Genomic DNA, 24,568 nt, shown 5'->3' with positions numbered 1-24,568 from the left:
TCATCAAGCAACAGGGGGGTTGAATAGTTAAGCGCAATACTCTATCATCTAATGCAGACAAGTAGCAGAGACAAAAGAGCACAGGTCGTGTGATAGGGGCACATCTTCTAAATCAGTGTCCGAGGAGTGTCGTAGTGCCAACATTTCTGTTGCCTGAAAATTAGTTATTAGAGCAACACATTGAGGGAAAAAACAATACTGTTGTTTATGTAAAAAGGTGGGCTAGGGAAGTGCAAGTCAGTATGAGTGAAATGGGGACTAACAGTGGTGAATGCCAGTTTTGGTCTCTGTATGCCAACAGGGAGATAGAAATAGCTGGAGAGAATTTGAAGGGAAAACATAAATATTACCCAGACAGTAGAAAACAATCCTTATAAATAGCTGCATGGGAGCTCAGCCTCTGGCTGCAGAAGGGAAGGTAGGGGGTGATGTGATCCCTGCACAGTGAGACGTGCTTGGTATTTGTAGTGGTGAACTTTTTAATGAAATAAAAGTCACAGAGCAAGAGAAAATAACCAGAAGGTCAAATTTAGTTGAATTTAGGTTTCAAATAAAATGTAACATACTCTGTAGAAGAGCACAGGAACAGGCTACAAGGAAATCTTTTTTCTCACCACTGCTTGATATACTGAAGGTCAGATTAGATAGCTCTTTAATAGATGTGCTTTAGTCCAGACCTGGGAGAAACGTTTGCTTGTGGGAATGTCAGCCCAGATTACTGTGGCATCTCTTCCTGTTTCGATACCCACACATTTGTCAACCAAATAAGTCCTCCTGTTCTGCCTTTCCTTTCCTTCCTGATTGCTCCTCTCAGCAGTGCAGTGAGGGCTTTCACACTGTGCTCAGCATTCATCACAGCACCATTAGCTCTGCGATATGGAAACGAGCAGGTTCAAATAGCACACCTGTGTGTTCCAGTCAGGTGCCTGTGGGGACATGGGGGAATCATAGAATGGCTGAGGTTGGAAGGGACCTCAAAGATCACGGAGATCCAACCCCTGCCGTGGGCTGGCTGCCCCCCAGCACAGGGACCAGGGACCATTCCAATGGACCTACACACCTCCAGGGATGGGGCACCCACAGCTCTGTGCAGCAGTGCCAGGGCCTCAGTGTCCTCTGAGTACAGACTTTCCTCCTCACATCTGACCTAAATGTGCCCCTCTTATAGTTTAAAGCCATTCTCCCTTGTCCTATCTCTATTACATCATGTAAAAAATCACTCCCCTTCTTGCTTTCCACAAAATGCAATCAGGCAATTTGTTCTCTTCTGGCTTACCAGTAGTCAGGGGTTGTTTTTCTTTGAAACATTAAGAGCCTGAGAAGGGGAAGTAGAGAAAACTGCAAGCAGAGAACTCCTCTTAGGTACTGGCTGAGATGAAGTGTGCCTGTGTTTGGGGTCAGACTGATGCTCCTTTGCTGGTCTTTGCCAGTGGCACGTATCAGGTCAGTCTGGTGAGGACCTCAGCACTTCAGTTCTGTGTTCTCTAACAGTGCCCAGGCTCCTCAGCTTACGCATTTATTCTAGAAAATTTCTATGACCACATGGGATACCGAGGAGAGGAGAGGAGAGGAGAGGAGAGGAGAGGAGAGGAGAGGAGAGGAGAGGAGAGGAGAGGAGAGGAGAGGAGAGGAGAGGAGAGGAGAGGAGAGGAGAGGAGAGGAGAGGAGAGGAGAGGAGAGGAGAGGAGGAAAAACAAAAACCCTCAGCCAAGCGAAGAAGCGGCGAGGCACGTTGTGCTGCAGGCAGGTGCTCGGGAGGGCGGGAGCCGCGAGCCCGGCGGCATCCCCGGGTACCGGCAGCATCCTCGGGTACCGCCCCACCCCCGGGCCGCCCCTCGCGCTCACCGCCCGCGGCGCCGCATCTTTCGGGCGGGGCCACCGGCGGGACCCCGCCCGGCCGTCGGTCCCCGTCGTCCCCATCACGTGCTCGGTGTGCTGCATTGTGTTCGCGGCGGAGGGAGGAGGGCCGGCCGTGTCAGTGATCAATGTCATGACTTCCTCCCCGGGCCGGAGCGCAGTGGGAGCGGGGCCGGAGGAAGCTCGCCGATCGCCCGGGAACGAGGCGCGGCCGCGCACCCGCGGACCCGCGCACGGAGCGGGGGGAAGATGAGCTCCGGGGACGTCGTTTGCACCGGCTGGCTCATCAAGTCGCCCCCCGAAAGGAAGCTGAAGCGATACGTAAGTGCGCGCGGAGCCCGTCCGTCCCCGGCGGGCTGCCGTTCCCGGCGCGTCCCGACCGAGCGGACGGAGCCGCGGTCCGTCTGTGCGCCCGCGGGCTGCGGTGCCCCGTCCGCGTGCAGCCCCGCTGTTGTTATGCAACGTGCTCTAGGTTAAAAACCGCAGATCGCTTTCAGTTAACGTTACCGTAACCAACAGCCTCGTCAGAATTTCGGACGCGTTTTCCCCATGGAAGAGCGCAAAATCCCCCGAAAAAAAGAAGAAAAAAAAAGCCAGCACATTCCATTCGGAGGCTCAGCTTTGTTAAGATGCCTGTAACGCTTGCTAACGGCTGCGGTCGGGATACTTTTATTTAGCAGCTCAGTGCGCCAGAGGCGGTCACTTAACGGTGCTGCCGGGGCGGCTGGGGCAGGCGAGCAGGGACGGCAGGGGGCCGTGCTGCCCAGCCCCTGCTGGCTGCGGGTACGGGGACTGGCGCTGCTCCGCGCGAACGGCTCCCGCTTCGCGTTGCATCTGTTTTTTTTTGCAAAAAAACAAAAACAAAAACAAAAACAAAAAAAACCGAAACAAACAAAAAGAAACAACGGGTGTGCGTTGCAAACGTAAGAAACTGCATCGCTGCAGAGCTGCAAGGAAGGTATTCCGGGTAATATCCTTCACAAATAAATAAAATCGCTTGGGACAGCGATCAAACCGTAAGCCCGTCGGGGGCCGTCCTGCGCCCTGATGATCCCCGTGCAGGTGCTGCGCTGATGCTCACGCTGCGCTGTGCGCCCTGCCGGCCTGCCCTGCCCCGGGCACCGCGCTGCCGAGCGCAGCTCACGTCATTCGTCGTATTCGCTTCTGTTTATCAGCGTTTTTTTGCCAGACTGCTGATGTGAGCTTTTTCGTATCGTATGAGGAATAAGTGCCTTGTGAAGAACGTGGCAGAGATCGTTCAGTGGTGTAGTTTTTCCTTTCTGCTAAAACTAAGAGAAAGGCAAATTTACTGAGGTTAGGATTGGATTTACTTTTGACTTGCTGTAAGCTGGAGTTTCTTCTCTTAAGATTGTAGTACAGAATTGAAATGGCCGAATATTTGCTTTGTTCCACTAACGTTTTCCAGTTCTAAAATAAGCACAGTGATGTGTCTCAAGGGAGCTGCAGATAAAATATGGACATGTAATTCTCATCGTGTGTTGTCCCGGGGGTGCTAATAGCCCGTGCAGCAGGCACCAGACAGCACAGGAGCCACTGATTCACCCAGCTGGTACCATTAATAACTCTGCCACTGAAGCTATTTTTGATGACTCAATATTCATAAAAGGACAAAGCAGAGAAAACAGAAAGTGGTAAAGCTGGGTTTGAAAGCCCCCAATATGCAGGCAGGGGGACGGCCGCGAGAGGGGCTCTGAGTAGTGCAGCACTGCCTGCAGCTCACCCCCACTGGGTTCTGCACTACGTACCTTGGCGCAGTGGCTCTGTGCTACTCTTCCAGCAGGACTAGATTAGCTGGATCTCTTCAGATTAGACTTTGTTTTCTGATTAGGAGGATGTACGACTCCTTTGTCTACAATAAAGCAGAAAAAGATCTGCTGTAAGCACAGCTAAGGCTGGTGTTCCCTCTCATATGACTGGTGACAGAGGAGATGATGCAAACCAAATGGAAAACGTCTCTCACGTGCTACAAGACGTGTTCACTTCTCATAGTTCCACCAGTGTGGCAGCTTGCACATCTCGCTCAGGGCTGGAAGGCAGCACAGCCGAACCGCCCCGCCTGCTTGAAAACAGCGGAGCTGGAAAACAAAGCCTGCTTCAACAGGCTTCAGGAGGCATCAAGCATCAGCCTGGTGCTGGCTCCACAGAGCAGCCGACAGCCACACATCAGCATGGCAGCAGCCCTCCTGCCTGCTGGCACCACGTGCAGCAGAGCTGGCTGGGGGTCAGGGGCTGCCCACCACCTGCTGCATCCCTCTGTGTCACCTCCCAGCATACGTTTCCCTGAGTTCAGCATCAGGCCCAAGCTGTGCCTGAGCATGGATCCCTTCTTGCTCCTCAGGCTTTACCCATCACTAAGAAAGTCCCACGACATTCATTGGGATCTGGGCAAAATGATGAATTTGGGAACTGGGAACTGCAGATAGTCCCCCTGAAGCCAGTGGGAATGTTTAATGTTTATAAAATTAGGGCAGCGTGCCTTTGAAAAATGGGACCCTAAAGACCAAAACATGCCCTCCTTTTTAATTGCTCTTTACTGAGACCAATCAGGCTTTCCATGCATAAACAAGGGCAGGATTTGGCTCTAGGTTAGCAGTTATTTTCAAAACTTTGAGAAACAAAAAGCAGGTGTTAGGAGTATGTATTTTTCCTGTAAAGTCTCGCAAAGCTGATGCTCTCAGTAGTACTATTCTTAGAAGTGTCTTATCATTCCCTAACAAAGGCTGCTCCCTTACATGTGCAGGAAACGAACATGAGATTAATTACCCGCATGTAACTTTCTGTAAAAACAGAGCGCTTAGTGCTAAACGCTGAGAATTCATTAGAAAGCACAGGGAGCCTCGCTCCAGCAGGCAAATACTCTGATACTGTGCTCATAGTACAAGCAGTTCTGCTCCTCTGCCTGACACCTGAAATGTGAGTCTGCCATAGCAGCTTGGCTGGGGAGGCAGAGGACTCTCCAGGGAGAACTGTGGGTGTTTGCTGCCATTCTTTATCCCCTATGTGTGACCTGAAAGCTGTGCTGCTCTCATTTCCCCACTTTGTTTTAGGGTCTGTTGCCCACTAGGGCCATGTGTGCTGGGGGCTCAGGGGAGCCGAGCGTGGGGCAGGCAAGAGAGGAAGAAGGCGCTCTGCAAAACTGGGAAGTGGCATGGCGAGGTGAAGTCTGTCCTGCTCGAGGCTGAAAATACAGTTTCAGGCAGACTCAGACCTGTGGGAAGAAAACCTGGCCCCACTAGAGATGTCTGTTATGGGCATTAGTGGATCGCGAGTACCAGCCTCTGCAGGAAATCAGATGTTGTGGAAGAACCTGCTGCAAGTCCAGTGGTTGCTCTGTGCCTTGGGTTAGAGCTAAATGCTTCCAGCCAAGGGGTTGGATTAGGCAGAAAGAACCTCAAGTGGAGAAAGTCTGTGTTACAAATAAGAATCACAACATCAGGGCGGTGTTGTAGCCCAGTTCTGTAACATTGGCCTTGAACATCAAGCTTTATGTTGCTTTTCATGTTGAGATGTACCTGATCACTGAATCGTAATAGTTGTTTTCTGCTTAGTGAAATAGGGAGAAAATCGCTTCATGGTCTGGAAAACAAGGGCATTTTACAGGCAGTGCAGAATGTCACAGCGAGGGAAATAAAAGCATGGCAAGGGCACAGAGGGTGCTTAATGAAGTAAGAGATAAATGCCATGGAGAAGGTATGTTTTTCATGTGCTGATAAGGAGATGGAGATCAGATTTTTAGCAGGCAGCTAATCTGAACCCACCCTTGAGCCGTTGTGCTGTAGCTCCTCCTGCTCAGGAGCAGCAGTGACAGGCAGCAGCCCACCTGCTGCTCAGTGAGTGCTCCTTAGGTGGGCTGCAGGAGTGAAGGCTGCACATAGACCCTTGCTTGGTGTGAGTCTGTGCAGCTCCATTAAGCCAGCTCTGCACAGCTGTACCCCAGCTGAAGAACTATTTTTAATCTCCAGTACTGTACAAACTGATGAGGAAAGACCACTTGCTCAAAAAAAAACCCAAGTCTCTCGCTTTACTTGATGAACTGGATTCTTTAGACACTACTGAAAATCAGAATTCCTTCTCAGCATCTCTAGAACAAGAGTCCAAAATAAAATAAAGGGGAGAAAATTCACTCTGCACTTCTTAACACTCTACTTCTTGGAGTGTCGGAGCTGCAAAGGTAGAAGGCTCAGCTAGCATCAGATGAGCAGCTTGACCAGGTTGAAACTAAGAGTTTACATCCATTTGGATTTTTGGGTATGGGATCTGTGCCATACAGGGTGTCTGCAGGCAAGTTCTGGTAAGTGAAGTGAAGTTTTAAAAGATGGCCTGTGGAGTTATGGCTTCCACAGCAAGTTGGGTAGGTTCACAGAACCAAAATCAGCAGTGTCATAAATCAAAAAGGTAGGAAAGTAGTGTCCCTGCTGCTGTCTGCGTGGGAAGGGCCATCAGAAGGGCACAGCAGGTAGCACGAGATGGCTGCCTCTGCTGGGGGATTGGCCGAGACTTGACCATTGTGCCCATCACTATGGTTGTACGAGATAAGAGAATTTAGATGACTTCCTCATTTTTAACTGAAGTTCTGATGTTTATCAGGAGAGCAAATGGGAAGTTACTGGCCACTAAGAAGAAAAAGTAAAGTAGAACTATGGAAGAGTTTGCTCAAAGAATAGGAACAAGAATCACTCAGCACAGCGAGGAGCTGCTCTCTGCTCTAGTGTCGTGTAGTGACACTGCCATGTCTGAAAGAAATCCCCAAGTGCTGTGTGACTCAGATACTTCTGCTGCTGTTTGGGAGCTGGGTATTTTTGCAAAAAAATAACTAGAATGTAACTTCTGTCCGTCAGTCTGTTCATTTCCAGATGTTCCTACAAAGCCTCTCATGCTCTGCCCTCTCTGAACAGAGAGCTATGGCCACCTTTCATACCCTGCTGGAACCCACATCCCCAAATTGCATTGAGATAATGGAGTGCCTTTAGATAATGTGTGCAAATTTGGGGAAGGTGGGAATTAGAGTGCCCCGTGATGAAGATTATGGAGCCTTTTAGCTGATCCCCTTCTTTGTGAAACACTGAACAAACAGATCTCACAGTAAAACAACAGCAGAAAATGTATTTTAGGGAGGAGCTTCCATCCTTAAATGTTTATAATTAGCGTGATGCAAACCGGACCACGTTCCGCCATTTGATCGTGCTTCGGTAGGTTAAGCACAGTGTTTATTCTAGACCATTTTCTTCCATCTTGACTGCATTTTGGTAGTTCAAATACAATGTTTAACGAGATAGGCTGACTTCTAAGAAAAAATAATTTCTAAAAAACACTGCTGTTCTTGGCAACCTGAATATCAGAATGTTAAGCAGAATAACTTCCCTCAGACTATTTATTTGGGTGGGGCTGTAATAGCTCTGAAGCCCCAGTTTAATCTTTGCCTACATGTTTTCAGAGCACAGGAATGTCCAGCTATTGGTTTCTATTCAAAACAGAAAGCCAACTTATCAGTTCTTTGCATTCAAAAGTAAAGACTTAAAAAAAACATGTTTGAAATTGAGAAGGAAATGTTAACTTGAGTGGTAATTAAACTCGTGATGCAACTGAACTTATATTGGAGGAAAAAGCATTAAAAGTAGCACTTTGGTGAACTATTTGGTGTAGCATGAAAAGTGTAATGTGAATAAACACATTACTTTTATCGACGATGTGTCAAAATGCTATGAATGCACATTATGCCCACGTGATGTTTTCAGGGGAAAGGGTGAGTTTACTCCTATGGCATCACTTTGTAGAGAAACAGTCTGTTTTATTTGTTTGCTTGTCCTTTTCATTTGAGTTGGAAATGAATTAGCAATGAGATAAGACAAGGAAAGAATGCCATGTTTGAAATGAAATTTGCATGTCAAAACATTACAAGCAGCCAGATAAAATAGATTTTCCTCTTTCTCACCTATTGTTGAATAAAATGCTAGATTTCAACCTTTTCTTATTTTCTGTTTTATAAAATTCCTCACTTGTTCTTGTAGCTGTTATGTCAGGAGAAAGAAGCCCTAAAAGCCATGCAAAGTTTGGTTTTAAAATCTGCTGCATAATTTAGTACTTGATATTCGTTAAAAATAAAACAAAACCTGTGTCTAGCCTTCACAGCAGCACAACATTCTCTTTCCTTTCTGAGCTTAACTCATTAATAGCTTTCTAATAGCCAGAATGAAACCACTGTTCTTAGAGATTTTGCTATTTCCCTTCTTCTAAAGTAGCTGATGCCAGAAACCCCACTGAGCCTTGCAGTCAAAACCACCTCACAGCTTTCCACCAGAGCCTGGAGCAGTGCATGGCAGCTGCTCAGTATCTGTTCCTATGGAACTTTTGATGAAAAGACAGTAAAATGTCATTACTAGTATGAGTTCAAAATTACTTAAATGAAGGTGTTGATTTAAATGGAACTCGGATTGACACCTGAAAGCTTTTGACTCATTTTTGGCAGTACGTTTTAAATGACAGTAGTTTCTGTGAGCCTTGTTAATGGCAAATGTTATTTGCCCTGTGAATCCCAAGTCCTGGGGACTGCGGGTTCTGCATTTGCATTTCTGTTGAGCAGAATAATGGTCATAATGGGGCCCTTTCTAAATGTGCACCCGTTGTAATCTCAGCAGAGTGCATAGTGTGCGGACAGTCTGTTTTCACATACCAAACTTACAAACTGTTTGGGGAAGGTCAAGGATCTTGCAGTTGTGAAGACATTTGTTTAAGCTGACAGGAGCTGGTGGTGCCAAGAAGAAGAAGCCAGTAGTTGGGAGCAGTCATCCATTTGTTACTTGCAGATTTCATGGTCTGGGTGATAAAGCCTCTAAAACAGAAGCATTGAGCTGATGCCTCGTGAAATCCTGCTCTGCAGGGGCTGGGCAGGCTGCACGCTCATGCCTGTAGGTGTGTAGGCACACAGTGCAGTGCTGCTGGCAGGCTGGGTGGCCGTGTGCTGCCCAGAGCTCTGCAAAGGAGCACTAAGTGAAGAGGTACCAGCTGGGCTTACAGAAGCAATGAGGCCACACTTGCACAAGGCCCACACTGCTGTGTGAAGCTCTCGCTACTGCTCCAGCTACTGCATCTGTGTTGTTTACTAATATTTATAGTAGAAGCTTTGCAATCGTAGGTAGTTTTATTTTTAATAAATTCAGCATTTTGAACCCATCCTAATAAAGTGATTGAGTTCTCACTGAGGCCCTAGGCTTAAAAATAAGTAGCACTGCTGAGGGAACTGCTTTTTTGAGGTACTCGGGCACCTTGCTCCCACTAGATGCGGTTTGCAAAGTGTCCTTAGGCAGTACCCCTCTGATGTGACGGGTGCTTTATGGCTCTCTGCTCATTTACTCTTCCTGTAGTGAGATTTGAACTGCTAAATGTTGGCTGTAAATGGGACTGATGCTCCTATTTCATTTCACTGTCTTCTGTTGCGTCACTTCTGGACAGATCACCTGAGCTGCAGATCATAAGATAATGGGAAACTGTTCTTGAAACATGAAGGGAAAACACCAAATACATTCCATCATTATAGCACTGGAACAGGCTGCCCAGGGAGGTGGTGGAGTCTCCTTCTCTGGAGATGTTCAAGACCTGCCTGGATGCCGACCTGTGCGACCTGCTGTAGGGAACCTGCTTTGGCAGGGGGGTTGGACTCGATGATCTCTGGAGGTCCCTTCCAACCCCTACAATTCTGTGATTCTGTGATTCTGTGATTATTTCAGTGTCCTCCCCAAACTCCTGCTTTCATCTCTGCTCAGCCTGAGAACTGTTTGAGCTGAAACACCAAGGACAAGCAAACAAGAAGGTCAGGGGCAAGTGTGACTTGCACAGCTAGAAGCCATCTCAGTGGTGATGCTGCCCACTTCCTTCAGGCATCTCTCCACTGGCTTTGCAGAGTGGGAACCTCATAGTACTGGCTTGTAAAAGGGAAAACAGAAGCATTTATTGTAGTGTTACTAGATCGTAAAGCCTTAACAGTTTGCTTATGAAAAACGTGTTCTTTTTTCTCTGGTTTTTTTTTCGAATTCACAACTGAAAGTACTGTTGCTATGTTACTGTGATGGTGTGTAGGCTGCTAAATAAATAGAGGCAGTTTAGTCCATGCCAGAAATAGAAAGACAGGTCAGAGGTGACATTTGGGACATGATGAGAAAAAAAGAATATATAATTTCCTTCCTATCATTCTCTTCAGCCTCATTAACCCCAGGCTGCTTAGAAGGAAATTACAACAGAATTTCATGGTATGTGAGAGTACTTTAGCAGTAGTAGTCAATTTTTAAATCGACACCTATGGAATTTCACTGAGACTTTTGTTTCTTACATGACTGAATTTTCAAGGGCAACTCTGGCAAAAGTGTGGCAGCTCGTGCACTTCAGAACATGTGCTCCAGGATGTGTGGGGGATAGAGCATTGCTGAGAATTGTCTCTGGAAAGGTGTGCTGGGGAGGGAAAGCACGACAAAGAGAACAAGCTTTGAGAAAACACGCCTCTGCGAAGCTAGAAACAGGAAATCTGAATCCATTGTCCTTTTTGGGACAGCCTGGCCAGTGACCAAGGCCCAGGCACACAACAACATGTGTAGGTCCTCACACAAGTGTCCCTGGGTACCTGCTTGAACACTTGGATGCACTTCAGGCTGGTGAACGTGCACAAGAGCTGGGCCGCACTCACACAAAGGCATCTCCAGTGGTGTCCCCTGCTGTGATTACAGCACAGCCACCAACGGAGCTGTTGGAAACAAATTATTGATCTGGCACAAGGAGTGTCTGATTGCCTTGTGAATTAGGAAGAAGCCCACAGCCAAAACCTAAACCAGTCTGGTGCAGGCAACCCCTTAGAGGTCTTTTTTTGTGGTGCTTTGTACCTCCACAAATCTGCTTTCCTGCTAACAAAACATGTGAGTGTACTCCCTACTCAAGAGACCTTTGGATCCAAAGTGGAAATCTGAGGCATTCCAGAAAATCCCACATTTACCATAAAACTTAAAGAGGAGAACTAAATTATAGGGTAAGGCAAGAATTAGTGATGCTAAGTACAGGTTTCCTTGCTCCCGAATTGCAGGGCTTTTGCAATTCTCTTTTTATTTGTTAACACTTCTTGAAAGGAGTGCTGGAATCAGAATGGCTAGGAATATTTCTTTACATGATGGATTTGAATAGCTGGTTTAATAAGAAGCTTTACTAATTTTCAGCCAGAAGCCAATCCCCAGTGCCTTAGACCTTGAGCCATGTCCATGAACAAGGTTTGGTGTCAGCACGTGACCATCAGGGTCATTTATTTATCTATGCAAAGAGTTTGGTGCTGCCATGTTTGGAGGCGTTTTTTTGTGCACAGCCAGAGTTATGTTCAGCCTTATGCTGAGGGGGTGAGTGTCACAGGCTTTCTTGTCCCCTGTGGAGTTCAAGCTCCGCTTTGAGCCCACTCAGATTCTGTACCCTTACCAGAGGCTGCATTTATCTCAGGCTCTGAAGAACAACTACAGTGATTTATCTGTCTTCAGAGTGAATAAGATTTTACCAGGCGTTTTCTGCATGGAAATCTCCAGCCAGGAGAATTGCAACCTACAGCCCATCCTTTCCAGGACTGTGTTGCTCACACAGAGCACATTGCCCAGACTTCACCATCACTAGCAGCACTGCTAAATGGAAAGGAGAGTGAATTACATCCTCTGCAGCTCTGTTGTGTTCTTCTCCTAAAGGACCTATTTGTCTCTTGTATTTCCACGTCTTTTGTGCCTGAAATGATCTTCAAAACTCTATAAATAAACTTGGTGTGCTGGAAGGTGAGTTAAAGCTGTTTGCCATTAGAGGATTCCTAGTGGGCAATAACCTTTGCCTCTTCTCTTTGTTGGAGTCAGTAGCTTGAATGTTAAAACGGAATGAAATTTTGTCAGGCAGAAGATGCCCGATACAACCAGGTTTCAAATATACTATAGCTAGCCAGGAGAAGAGTAAGTTTGTTTAGACTGCTGCTTTAAGTCCCCAGGGGCTCCCCTTACCGCGGCACTTACCTGGTGGTGGCCCCAGAGAGGCTTTGGTGAAACCCACCATCCAAGAACAGGGGACACAACCTGCGGATGAAGAGCCGGGCAGACCTGCTTGAACATTTCACTGTGCTGATCTTTCCAGAACAGGGATGAAGAGGGAGAGTCACAGAGATGCACCCAAGTGATATGTCTCAGGCATATTTCTAGGCAAATGAGTTGCATGCAATTTAACAGCATGGGCTAGGTGGAGATTTCAACAGTGTCAGCCCCAGTTCTCATTGTTCAGAACTTACTGTGCACCCACAGGCACGTTTTGGTTTGACTCAGGTTCACTGGATTTGGAAACGTAACTTGGATCTCTATATGATCATAACATTGTGGATTTTAGTTCAGAGGTTGGGGTTTTTTTTTGAAGACAGGAAGTGTTTAACACATCATCTGAGCTTTGGAGTAAAAGATTTAGAGCAGGGGAACGCAAATCCAGATAGAAAGCCTTGGTGTATTGACGGTTCAGGTACACAGGATCATTTTGTAGCAGGGCAGCCAGCCACTTCTGGCTGCCCATCTGGCTTGATGCAGTCAAGATACCTGTTTGGATTAGAAAATGGTAATGCAAATTCACTCCACATCTGGTTCTGTCTCAGAGTATGGTGGGATCTTCATGGGTCCTTGCTTGAACCAGCAAGAAAAGGCAAATGATGCAGCAGAACAATAGCAGCAAGTAGGCACAGTGATGCAACTGATAGGCAATAAACTTTTCTTTTGCTAAATAAATTGCATCCATAATGGACAGAAAGACCAAGTAAGCACTGTCTTTAATAAGCTGCTGGAATTGAGCAGGTGTGCAGTCAGACTGGAGCGTTAGATCTGAAGCTTTCATTTAAATTTATCAGCTTGCACAAATCTTCTTGAAAAACCTTTTTGTCCTCTCTGAAAGGATTTCAGATACATGTGTTTGGCTGGACTCATCAGAAAAAAAGGCCTGAAATAGAAATGGCGTCTCATGTTCTTTAGCAATATCAGAGCTTACAGAGAAACCAGGAGTCTCACATTCTAAATCAGTAGGACTGCACTTCTGGGCAAAATTTAAACAATCTGAGCGGTTTCCCCCACATATTCCTTACTACTAAGCGCAGCACCTTATAACTGGTGATAGCTTTCCTTCATTAAACACTGAAACTGAATATCAGAGTTAAGCACCAGGCTTCAGTGGGCTATCAGCTTTTGCATCTATTGGGTCAACAGAGATCAAGGGCAGAGCTGTGATTCTCAGCAGCAATGGGATGGGAAGAGGAGGGATCTGCTGTCATGAGAGCTCCAGTCAGTGAAACTAGGAGGTGTGGTGTGAGATATGGGATCTGCAGTTCTATTAGCTAGTAACTGGAAACTGAAAACCATGGATGTTAAAATGCAGGGTTTCGGTTCATTTTGCGTTATGTCTTTCAACAAAATGTTTCCATTCAGAGAGATGAGAGCCAGACAGTTCTATGGTGATTTCACAGAAATCGATAAGTTCTTCAAAGGAGTAAAGTCACCAAAAAAAAAAAAAAAATCACTTTCTATTTGAGAGATAAAATCTGTGCATGGTGGAGCCATTTTTGCTTTGCGTGGCATAAGATTTGCATGACTCATGCACAAAGCGCAGCGAGGACCTTGAAGTCATGCATGATACAAAAGGTGCTGGGGAGTTCCCATTGCATCTTTGAATGGTGATCCTGTTTGATGGGGCAGCACCCACGGTGGGAGGCAAGTGCAGGTCACATCTCCCTGTTGCGTCAAGTTGTTCATCCAAAGAGCCTGAGACAAGACAGAGGCTGCCAAACAGCTGCTGTAGCCGACAGCCCCAGCAATTCCAGTTCCTCCAGTAGTGAAATCCAGTGGCCAGAGAGATCTCATGCACCTTCCCTGACAACTGCAGCCTTTTGGGAGTTTTAGGGAAGCACTCATCCATTTCAGAAAATCTCAAAAAATCCATTCTTTGTTTAAAAACTGACCCGTTTGCACCCCTCTTTCTCTAGGACACCCTCTTATGTTGCATGCTGTTGCTGTGGCTGCTGGGCTCCCTCTGCAGCGATGCCATTCGAGCTAGATTCTGAAAAACGCATCTTCAGAACGAATAGCCCATAGCAGCCATTGCCAGTTTGCTGTCACATTGCACTGCTGTGCACTATCAGTGGTGTTAGCAGCTGCCTTTTTCCCCCGTGGCTTTCTAACAAAACTCTTATTCCAGGGATATATATTCCCATGGGAAACAGCAGTAATCCAGGCTTTGTGATACAGCAGAATTCTGTCCCACCAACCAGTGTACAGATAATGCTGGTGAAAAGACAACTGCTACGCTGTCTCAAGAAGCTCCACTTCCAGTGCAATCTGCAGGAAGATTGTATGCATATATGCTGACGCATTAATTTAAACCCATATTACTATGCTGATAAATTTCTTGCTTAAATGTTCTTAGGAAAAGTGACATGTTTTTCCTTTATCTTAAGCCACTTCTAGACAATATAAACTAAACCAGGAAAAATGCTCTTTTTTCTGCTATCACAGCTATGCCAGCAGATACGTGGCAGCTTGGCTGTGCTTGTAAAACTGCAGAAAAGCCCTTGGATTCAAACAGTAACAACAAGAGCAGTGGTAAACCCCACTTCCCGGCGTACTATCTTGACAAAATTCCTTTTATTATCTTCTGTCTTAAGACCACAGTTCAGTTTCTGTGGATCTTTTGCCCTTGCTGTATTTATTTGGACTGCAAACAAAGAGAGCCTTGAATTCCTCCTGTATTTGTTATGGTCCCCATGGAGCCAGCACTGAAGCTACCAAAGGCACTGAGCTTGTCCAAGGGGAAACCCCAGCTTCCATCTGGGTGGGCTGGTCATAGGGCCAGCTGCTTCTGGGAGCCCCAGTGATGGTGCATGGGATGGAATGGAGTGGAACTAGCATTGGCAGCAGGGATATTTCGCTACTGGACCTTTAGAGTGTCCTTAGCAGAGAGATTGCTATGTGCTGGGAATGCACAGGAAAATGTTTTTTCCAGAAAATTCTATACCATAATAATGATCTGCTGTAATTACATTCTGTACGTACAGCAGCCAAACAACAATAAAAATATTCCAGGTCTGTATTTGCTGTTTGTTCAATAATACACTCCAGAGTATCTGCCAGCTTCAGGACTGTGAGTCAAAGTGGAAGGTTTTGTGTTAGCAGAGGAAAAGTCCAGCATCATCCTCTGTTTTACTGTAAGGATGTTAAAAGCTACGTTATTCTAACTCACATTTATTGTACGTGAAGTGAGTTTCTGGGATATTGTACATGCTTATTGCAGAACGGTTAAATAGGAAATAGTGAAATCCGCCATGAATTTTACATAACTCTTTCTTTCATAATGCACTTGTGCAATGGAAGAGTCAGAATGCAATGTTCTGACCATGTTTCCTCCATGCTTGAACACTAGTGATCATCTGAAAAAGTAAATGCTACATGAATTCAGTGAATCAATAGGTGACACATACTCAGTGACTTGGTCCAGTGAAGAAATCCCCTCCAAAGAACCAAAAGCTTGCTTTATTTGCTTGGGTAAGGTGGTTTGTGCCAGGAAGGCATATGACAAGACAAAACCAAACTAGTTTGCCACCATTTGTACTTGGAGATGGCACTGATCTTCCATGTCAGACACCATTTTGTCAAACTGATCCCTCTGTTGTCACAGAATCACAGAATCACAGAATGGCCAGGGTTGGAAGGGACCTCAAGGATCATGAATCTCCAACCCCCTGCCACAGGCAGGGCCACCAACCTCCACATTTAATACCAGACCAGGCTGCCCAGGGTCCCATCCAACCTGGCCTTGAACACCTTTAGGGGCAGGGATCCACAGCCTCTCTGGGCAGCTGCTCCAGCACCTCACCACTCTCTTTGTAAAGAACTTCCCCCTGACATCCAACCTAAATGTCCCCTCCCTCAACTTCAAACCATTCCCCTTGTCCTGCAGTTATCAACCCTTTCAAAGAGTTGATTCCCCTCCTCTTCGTAGGAATGGAAATGCTGCAATGAGGTCACCTCGCAGCCTTCTTTTCTCCAGGCTGAACAAGCCCAGCTCCCTCAGCCTGTCTTCATAGGGAGGTGCTCCAGCCCCCTGATCATCTTCGTGGCTCTCCTCTGGACCCTTCCCAACAGCTCCCTGTCTGCACCAGCCTCTCAGTCCCTGCTCGCAGACCCCATCCCCATCTTTGTGAGAACGGTGGCAACCCAGGAAAGGCACTGAAGAAGGCTGCATAGCAGCAAAAAGAAATGCCTAAATGCTGGAAAAACAGCCATCTTCTGCTTGAAGGTCTGCTCCGAGAGCAGCCTGACAGAATCTCACCGGTGTGAATCCTCTGAGCAGGATTCAGCACCCACAGTTCCAACATGACTCATCTTGTGGCCGCAAAATCCACAGGGCTACTTTGTCCTCTTTACTTTGACGCAGACATTATCAGGCCCAGCTTTCATCCTTCTGCTTTTGGAGGGGTCTGGAGGGTGAGAGGAGAGGCTGATGGCTGCTGACAAGGGCTCTGCCATCACAGATACCCTTCTGGCCTGAGCCCTTCCAGCCAGTGCGCAGCACCGGCGGTGTGCAGTTATCACCCTGCTAGCGCCGGGTGGTGCCGCCTCTTCCCAGTACCGCTATCCAGATCGCCATCTCCCTGCTGAAGGCCCAGCCAGCTCTGCTCCTCTCTCGTTTTGCAAGGCATGTCTGACTGTGTCACACAGCCGGCTTGATGTCGTTCCTTGATTTGCTCAGCTTTTTGGTCATTCATGTCATAAATGTCATCAATTCATAATTGCCATTTACTTCATGGGATGTTATAGGGAAAGTGATGTGGGTCTGCAGGCAGCTGCATTGGCATGGGGACCCTGGAGCAGGACAGAGGCAGCAACTCTCTGCTGTGGCAGTGCAAGGCAAAACCGAAACGTGAGTCTTACACTCTGTGCACCTGTAGCTTTTCACTACAAATAAAACTGGGAGTTGTTTTATTTGTCAGATAGGACTGAGCACAGAATCTGCCTCCGAGGAGGAGTCTTGACTTGATCAAATGCAAAGTCCTCATCCAGCTCCAGCTTCCTTTCAAGGCAATCAGATTATTCTGCTTGATTTTAGTAAGAATTGAAACAAATGAATCATTGTGTATGTATTGCAACTCCACGACAACCGTACTGCAATAATATAACGATAGTGTACTGTATGCCCCATAATACTTAACTTTAAGGAATAACAAAGGCACAGAATAAAATACAAACATGATGGGTTTCAAAAGTGAGTTCAAACAATCAGTAAGACCAGAAGCTCTGTAAGTGCAGAACTGCTCTTTTTATCTATGGATCATTATTTCCAAGAAACAAGCAACAATTGTAAACACTTCCAAGCATTTGTCCCTTTGGGTATAGGGTGTGTTAAACAACAACAAAATATTCTTCGTGAGCAGAAAAGAATTGTTGGCCAGGGCACTTCAGGCACAAGTGAATAATGGCTAACTTAGCGAGCAGTTATTAAGAGGAAAATTGCAAATGGTCATATTACCTGTTCATGGCAATTCACCATTCACCTCAGCCTTGAAATGAAGACTTCCTCAGGGTTAAAGAAGGTTAAAGAAACCAACTAGAAACTTCTTCCTGCAGTAGAATTCAAAGCAAGAGATACAATTGCTGGTAAGAAAACAGCAAATACGTGCAGCGGTGGAAACCACAGAGCTGGAAATCAAGCCTCTGCTGAGCTGGGTCAGATTCTGTGCTTGATTACACTGCATGAATAAATTATTGGAAGGCACACATCAAGCTTTTCAGAAGTGAGAAAATAATTAAGATTTACATTTTGCCAGGCAGACCAGAAATGGGCAGAAGAGCGTGACACCATTACTTTGCCGTGTTACTGGTTTATGGGTGTCTTTTTAGTAATAAAGTTAAAAATATCCTGTTGCTTCCAGCATAGATTGTAAGAATTTTAATATTGCATGAGTTGTCTAAGTATCTCAATCCATTTTGTTTCGCATATTACCTTTTTGATGATGATGATTTGACCTCACAATAAAAAGTGAAACAGTATATGAAAGGTAGGGTAAATGGAAATTGGCAGCAAGCAGTCCTTTCTTGATATGAGAATTAAAAAGTGGCACAAGAATTGCTTCATCTAAACCAAGAAGCAGATAGAAAACCAGAAAAAAATAGTAAGGTTGCTTTTTTTTTTAATATCTGCTGGAACCCAGCTGATCAAATGTTGCAGCTTTTGCCTGTTGGCAGCAAAGGCCGAGCAAAACTCTTTATGTTGTATGCTGTATATACCAAGACCATCAGAAAAATTCTGCCTTGCCTTCTTTGGAAGCTTTGTCAGTTTCCTCCGTGACTCAGGGGAAGCAGCTCCCTGGGAGTTTGCATTGGCTTCCAACACAGCAAACAAGAAAGTATTAGCATGTGATTCTTCCAGGCCATTATAAAAATGATTTTCTACTTAGAAAAGGCTTTTATATTATCAGTAGTTAAACTTTCTCTCAAGTTCACGTATATCCTTGACTCTTACCGCATCTCCTGCCCTTCAAAAGCTTCCTACATCCATCAGCACCACAGCCAAACTTGTTCTCCAAAGGCCAGCGTTGCAGCCACGTATACTACATGGCTGAAGCACCTCCATGAAGTTCTGTTTAAGAGTCTGCTTACTTTTGGCAAGTTTGGCACTTCAGCATCACACATCTTCCTTCTCACCAGCAGGTACTTGACCTCCCAGTTGGCTTCATCTGAACTGAGCAGTTAGTCTAGGAGTTTGAGGAACAACCTGGTTCATTGAACCATTGTGGCACAGACCTTCCTTGTGCACTTCATCCCAGCGAGTCACATTTACAAACTGCTTCTCTGAAAAACACGGTGAGAAAGAGTCACAAGCGAAGGAGAAGAGTAGGAGTAATCCCGCATTCGGATCTAAGTTTGTGTCAAGTGTAGGATGCAGTTTAAAATAAGAGGAGATAATAGTTAGGGTTCTGTTGCTTCTTTCCACCTCTTTGAAAAGTCAGCTTTGATAATATTCCTTACCTCTTAAAAAAAAAAAAAAAAGCAAATTCCAATGACGGACTTTTGCTGAAGTGTTTCATTGTTAAAATTAACCTTGAAAGTCAGCACGCTGTTTTTCATTCTGCATTTATTTCTATTTTATTTTTTCTTGTCTGACCAGAACTGGGTAGCATGCAAATGTCTTCTTGTGGTTTAAACAAATAAGCCGTGAAATCTAAAAATGGAAAGCAGTTACAGCTTTCTGTGTACAACCACTGCTTTCAGATGTCTCTTTTGTGTCTGCTACTGCTTGTGACTATGGCTCCATCTTTATTCAAAAATGAGGAGTTTTCTGCATTGTTGGGGAGGAGGGATCAAAGGAAGGGATTTCACTGGCCTGTTTTTTTCCTTGAAAGGCAACTCCCACAATATCCCTGCCCTGGCAATCAGCAAGGACCCACCGTACGGCATGAGGATGGACCTTGCCTTTCCCCACAGAACAGAGAGGATTTGTTATTCAAAATGTCCACTAATCTACAGTAGAAAGCTACAAAGGTTTCAAACACAGTGCCCATCCCTGAGCTCCCTTGCCAACACCCGTGGTTTTACAGTTGTGCTTCCTGTGTGCTGCTCTCGGCACTGTGGCAGCGTGTTACACCCCAGTGACACCACACACAACCTGTATTCTCAGCTGGGACCCTTCTGGGAACACGTGCAGGCATTATTTCAGCCTTCACAGGACAACATTTCCCTCCTCTCTGTAACGTGGCTACCAGACTGCAGCACTTTGCATTGGTACATTTTTGTGAAAGCAGAACAAAAAACAATTCATTTTATTTTTCCTTTTCCTCTTTAATGTGTTAGTTTACTTTTCTCAACTTGGAGCTTTTGCATTGAGTTGAGCTCTGAGTATTTTCAGTTAGGATGAGGCACATGACTTTAAAGAACTGTAAGCTATGTTAGCTTTTCTCCTCCACTCCCTTGGTCTGTGCCCTGCTGAAAGGTTTGATAGAGAGGTTTTGTAGAGGATAAATAAACACTAATAAAAAACTGACGACCATTCCCTTTGTTTTAAATATATATTATCCTTTACATTCAGAGTTGTTAGGCATTCTTTGCACTTTGAGAAGTCTCCAGAGGCTAGTTCAGTCATTCATGCAATTAAAAGTTAAGCATGCTTAAGTTGAAACCACTTTGTTCTTCGTTTGTGATTAATCGGGTTTCTCACGTTGCACTTCAGCCTTTGGTTTGCATACTTGAGGAGTATTTGGTTACTGAGATCTCCTTTATAGTAATGTTGAAGATCAAAATATGGTAAATTTGGACTCTAAGAGAGAGGGAGAAGTTGAAGACATCCAGAATCCTTTCCCGTTCCTTAAGAAAGTAGTATAGTGATAACACTATAAGGAGCTCTCTTCAAAAAAAAAAGCAGATTATGGATACAGATGAAGAAAGATGAACTCACAACATTTATTAGCCTCAAATGGATCTACAGATCATGTCTGATGATATTTTGGTTGGGGTTGCCTGTTGTTTCAAGGCAGCTGTGCAGGACCTGTCCCATGGGAAGCATCTCCCACAGATGGAGAAGCATCTGCACTGAGCTCAACCTGAGCGTCTGCTAGGTGGCTGAGAATTGTACTGATCTGTTGTCTTCATATCTATAGGTAAAAAATAAAAGTGTGATTCAGAGCTTGGCTTCAGCTGACCCATGGGCTGAGCTGCTGTTTGTTTTTGTAATTTCTATAGTTACACTGGAAGCACTCTAGGCTTTAGTTATTTTGACTGCTGAAATCCAGAAATAACTAGTTGGAATAAAAGTGTTAATAGCCTGATGGCTGTGTGAGTCATAGCACAGTGGCCTTTGAGACAAAAGAGAGATTGCTCTGAGCACAGCAGTGGATAAAGCCCTTCCTCTGCACAGCCTGACTGCAGGTCAGATTTAAACTTCCTTACCCAAAGCACAAACAGCTTTTCTATTTCTACATCCCAAGCTCCCATACTCCAAGATCCCTGTCAAATCCAAAGAAACTGAATGGACCACTGCAAGGCCTGCAGAAGCAAACCCTGCCTGGTGCTCATTGCTCATTGCTGCCCCTCAGGGAGATGCCTTCTGTCCGGGGAGAAGTCAGGCATTCCTGTTGGCGTTGCATGGCCTACTTGCCATCCAATGTTGGTCATCCAACATTCAGCTGAGAAAGATTTCCTCATATCTCACACACACATTTGGGTATGGTGCTTGCATGGCTTTCCATGGTGCCTTGCATTCACGCAAGAAGAGGAAATGTCCACTCAGTTTCATGACTCTATACCCAACATCTACATTTCAAATGAATACTATGAAATTGCATTTTTCAGAAAGAAAAAAAAGAAGGTGGTTTAACGGCAGTTGGTTGGAGTCAAGATTCTCACTTCATCTTGCCAGGCACTGAACAGGCTTCAGGTAGTGAAAATGGTGGGGAGGACTTGGACTGCAGCCCGAAGGAGTCAGGCTCAATTCCTCAAAGTATTTCAGTTTAACTGAAGTTAAAGACTGTTCCTGAACTTGCTGTGAAGAGTGTGAGTACATTCTGGAGCTGGGATCTAAAGTGGGAAAGCAAGTGATTTGGTTCTAAATGATTTGGCTTTTTTGGTACCTTCAGGAAACAGGCTGCATCAAAACACTTTCTGTCAGGTTGAGTTTGGGAGGTTAAATAGCGTGCTTATTCTTTAGGATAAATGAGTATCATATCCTTTGGGATGTCTCTCAGGAGAGAAGGCCTTTCCTAATGCTTCCAACCGTCCTGAAGCCTCAGGACCAAAATGCTCTAGGGTGTTTGTTTGTTTGCTCTGCACTCAAACTGCTCTTATCTCACATCACTTTTTGTGGGACTCAGCTAGCAAAAACAGTGCCTGTGAACTTCACGCTTCTGCTTCTAGCTCCTGACACAATCGCTGCTTCTTGCGCTCTGTAGATGGAGCAGATCGTGTTGAGTTTTGTTGTTACTGTGAAGATACGGTACCATGGGCACAGTTTCCTGCTCTGTGGCCAAGCCAGGAACTGGGTCAAGCAGCAAAAGCAAATTGTTGTCTCAGTATGAGAAGATGTGCATCTTTGGGAACGGGGCATGGGCCAAACTACAGATCTTTCTTTTTTTGCAGACTTTAGGAACTTCGAAAGAGCACATGCAGATATTCAGCATAATCAAACACTTCTGCTGACACTAAATTTGCCTGCTGCCATAAGAGTACCTTGATGCTGATGGATCACTCAGAGCCGTGGTGCAGGATGCCCAGTTGAGTTTGTGTCAGAGGACCGAGTTTGGAAAAGTTGGCAAATCCAGCAATGCTTCACCTTGGGGAGTGAAACTGCAGGGAAAGGGAGCTGAGGTCTGAAGCAAGTCTGAGCAGCAGGTGCTCTGTTTGCAGCTTTGATTTTCTAGTGTAGCAGAGAGCCTTTGGGGAACTGAGCTGCAGTGTTTTGAATTGACATTTGTGTTGATTCTTTGGGGAATCCGCTGTTGGTTTTGGGCTGGTAAGGCTGCTCTCACACCTACGCATGGCATTATGTTGTACTGCACCACAGGCTTGCTTCACACACCCTTACCGAAGCGTGAACAATCATGTACATGCCACTGGTGTGGCCTTTTCGATGGCAAAAGTGATATGAGGTGTAATTGCATATTGGTCCTTAAATAAACAGGGAGGTGTGTCTGCAGTTCAGGCTCTGCTAACAGGGCAGGAGGGAAAAACCCACACGTATGAGAAACTCAGAAGAATCTGTTGACGTGAATTGTTCTCATGGTACTTGTGAAGATGTATGGTGGTTTCTTACCACACAGCAACCAAAAGAATTGGTCAAATTGTTGGAATGAAAGTGAGATGAGAAGGACTAATTACTCAGCCCTCCGATGCCTTTAAATAGTGGGTGAATAGATGCTCTGTGCTGTGACAATCCATCACTCTGCTTTTGACATAAGTGATTGGGGTGGAAAAGGAGCACTGCATGCAGCGCCATTTATCATGGGCTGCATGTTTTCTTCAGACTGTTGGCACCTGTACTTTTATTTTCAGCTGCTTCCCTTAACTAGATCAATCCCTTGGATAGTTTCCCTATGTACAGCGTTAGTTGCTGATGATGAGTGTTACCACAGATTTTGATCACAATTTAAATGAGGAGGTAAAAATCTTTACATTAAATTAGAATGTGTTGATATCATTTTTTTTTCTATGGGTACTTCTCAATTTTTTCATCAAAATACAGTCATTAGTTCCTGTCTAATGGTTTACCTCTAAATGTAGTTTTAAGAAAAAATCTGGCACTTATTTTTGCAAATGAGGATGCTCTGTATCTCTTCACAACTACCTCAGCCTTCATGTGGCTTAATATACAGTTACTCATGTTTTTATATTTACATTTTGAAATTACAGAGTAAGCATTATGCAAAGCTTTTACTCCCTCAGTAGGGATTATTTTATGTGACTTGAAACAAGCTGCATTTGAATGAAACTGGAATTCAGTAGAACTGCACAAAAGAATTAAAGCACTTAAGATTAATTATTTATGTGAAATTCCCTACAAATAAGCTAGATGGTTTTTATACAAAGTGCAATCCCTCTTTGATTGCACTACTTTTCTTTGTCTTAAAAAACAATTTGAATACAAAATTCCAGTTTCTTTTATGCTGTTGATTAGGAAGAAGTACGTGGAATGCACATAGGAGCCAGAACTGTAGTGCTAGCTGATGAACTGTGAAGCCCATTGCAGCTTCCTTCAGCTCTTTAAGAGAACTACTGTGCACTTTAGCCCAAGCCCTGGGCTTGATGTTCCCTTCCATGCCATACTACAAAACCACGTTGTAAATCACCTATGTTGACATTCATCCTCAATTTCCTTGTAGCTAAAAACCTATGAACGGTGTCCATGCATGGAAGTGCTCAATGCATTGGTCTTGTGTTTTAGTGCTTGCAGCACAAATGTGACGTGGCTTTGGGTAGCTGGGCTTTTGCTTGTCAAGAACAGCTGGCTCCGTTATGACTTAACCTCTCTGAAACATTCACTGGGGGAAGGCACAGATACAGCCACTGGCTGTGGGGTGGGAAGAGCCCTCATCCCAGGAGAGCTGTTCAGGGAGCAGACAGGGCTGTGGCCACACCACATGCACGTGGCATCTTCAGCAAATTCTGCTTGGAGACTATGGGCCAGAGGGGTGCTAACCTGCTTTTTTCAGCCCAGGATCCTGCCCACCAGGTGACAGTATGCTCAGCTGTTTAAAGGATTACAAGTAAAAAGCGAAGATCATTCCTACTGCAAATTTCAAAGAGAATCAGAAGCAGCCAGTTGAGTGAGTCACACAAAGAAACTAGTGCACATGACTTGTGCACAGTGATTTTGTCTTCTGATGAGTAAAATACAAGAAACATCTAAAAGTCTTTGTTTAAAATACGTATTTTCTTAATTTTGGGGGATGTTCCAGCATTTCAGCCAAATGACAAGAGGCCATCTGGGTTAGGCCATGCTTTTTTCTCTTCCAGTAATGGTACAGTGTGGGGATAGGACAGCAATCACAACATTTGCACTGAAGTTCACTACCAGCTTTTACTTCACTGGCTATGGCTGGAGCTGGTTGGCACTTCTTTACCTGGTAGCAAGTGGAGATCTTGCAAGGACCACTGTGAGCTCCCGTGCACTGGCTGTGTTTGCAAAA

The 24,568-nt window shown here is 45.3% G+C and overlaps 1 protein-coding gene across 3 annotated transcripts in view; it reads left to right on the top strand.

The window, feature by feature from the left end:
• Window positions 1-1,875: 1,875 nt before the first annotated feature.
• Window positions 1,876-24,568, top strand: part of GAB3 (GRB2 associated binding protein 3) — a 53,403-nt gene continuing 30,710 nt past the window's right edge. For 2 of the 3 annotated variants that reach the window (XM_048959449.1, XM_048959448.1), the window contains exon 1: window positions 1,879-2,178. In XM_048959449.1, coding sequence (XP_048815406.1) covers window positions 2,107-2,178 — 72 coding nt within the window. In that variant the 5' untranslated portion in view covers window positions 1,879-2,106. Of the gene's footprint in view, window positions 2,179-24,568 lie in introns of all 3 variants that reach the window. The other variant, XM_048959452.1, reaches the window with a different exon arrangement.

This window comes from Lagopus muta, chromosome 13, assembly GCF_023343835.1.
Source record: "Lagopus muta isolate bLagMut1 chromosome 13, bLagMut1 primary, whole genome shotgun sequence".
Taxonomy (NCBI): domain Eukaryota; kingdom Metazoa; phylum Chordata; class Aves; order Galliformes; family Phasianidae; genus Lagopus; species Lagopus muta.
Note: the sequence above shows the minus strand (reverse complement) of the source record. Positions and strands in the feature narration are given on the sequence as shown.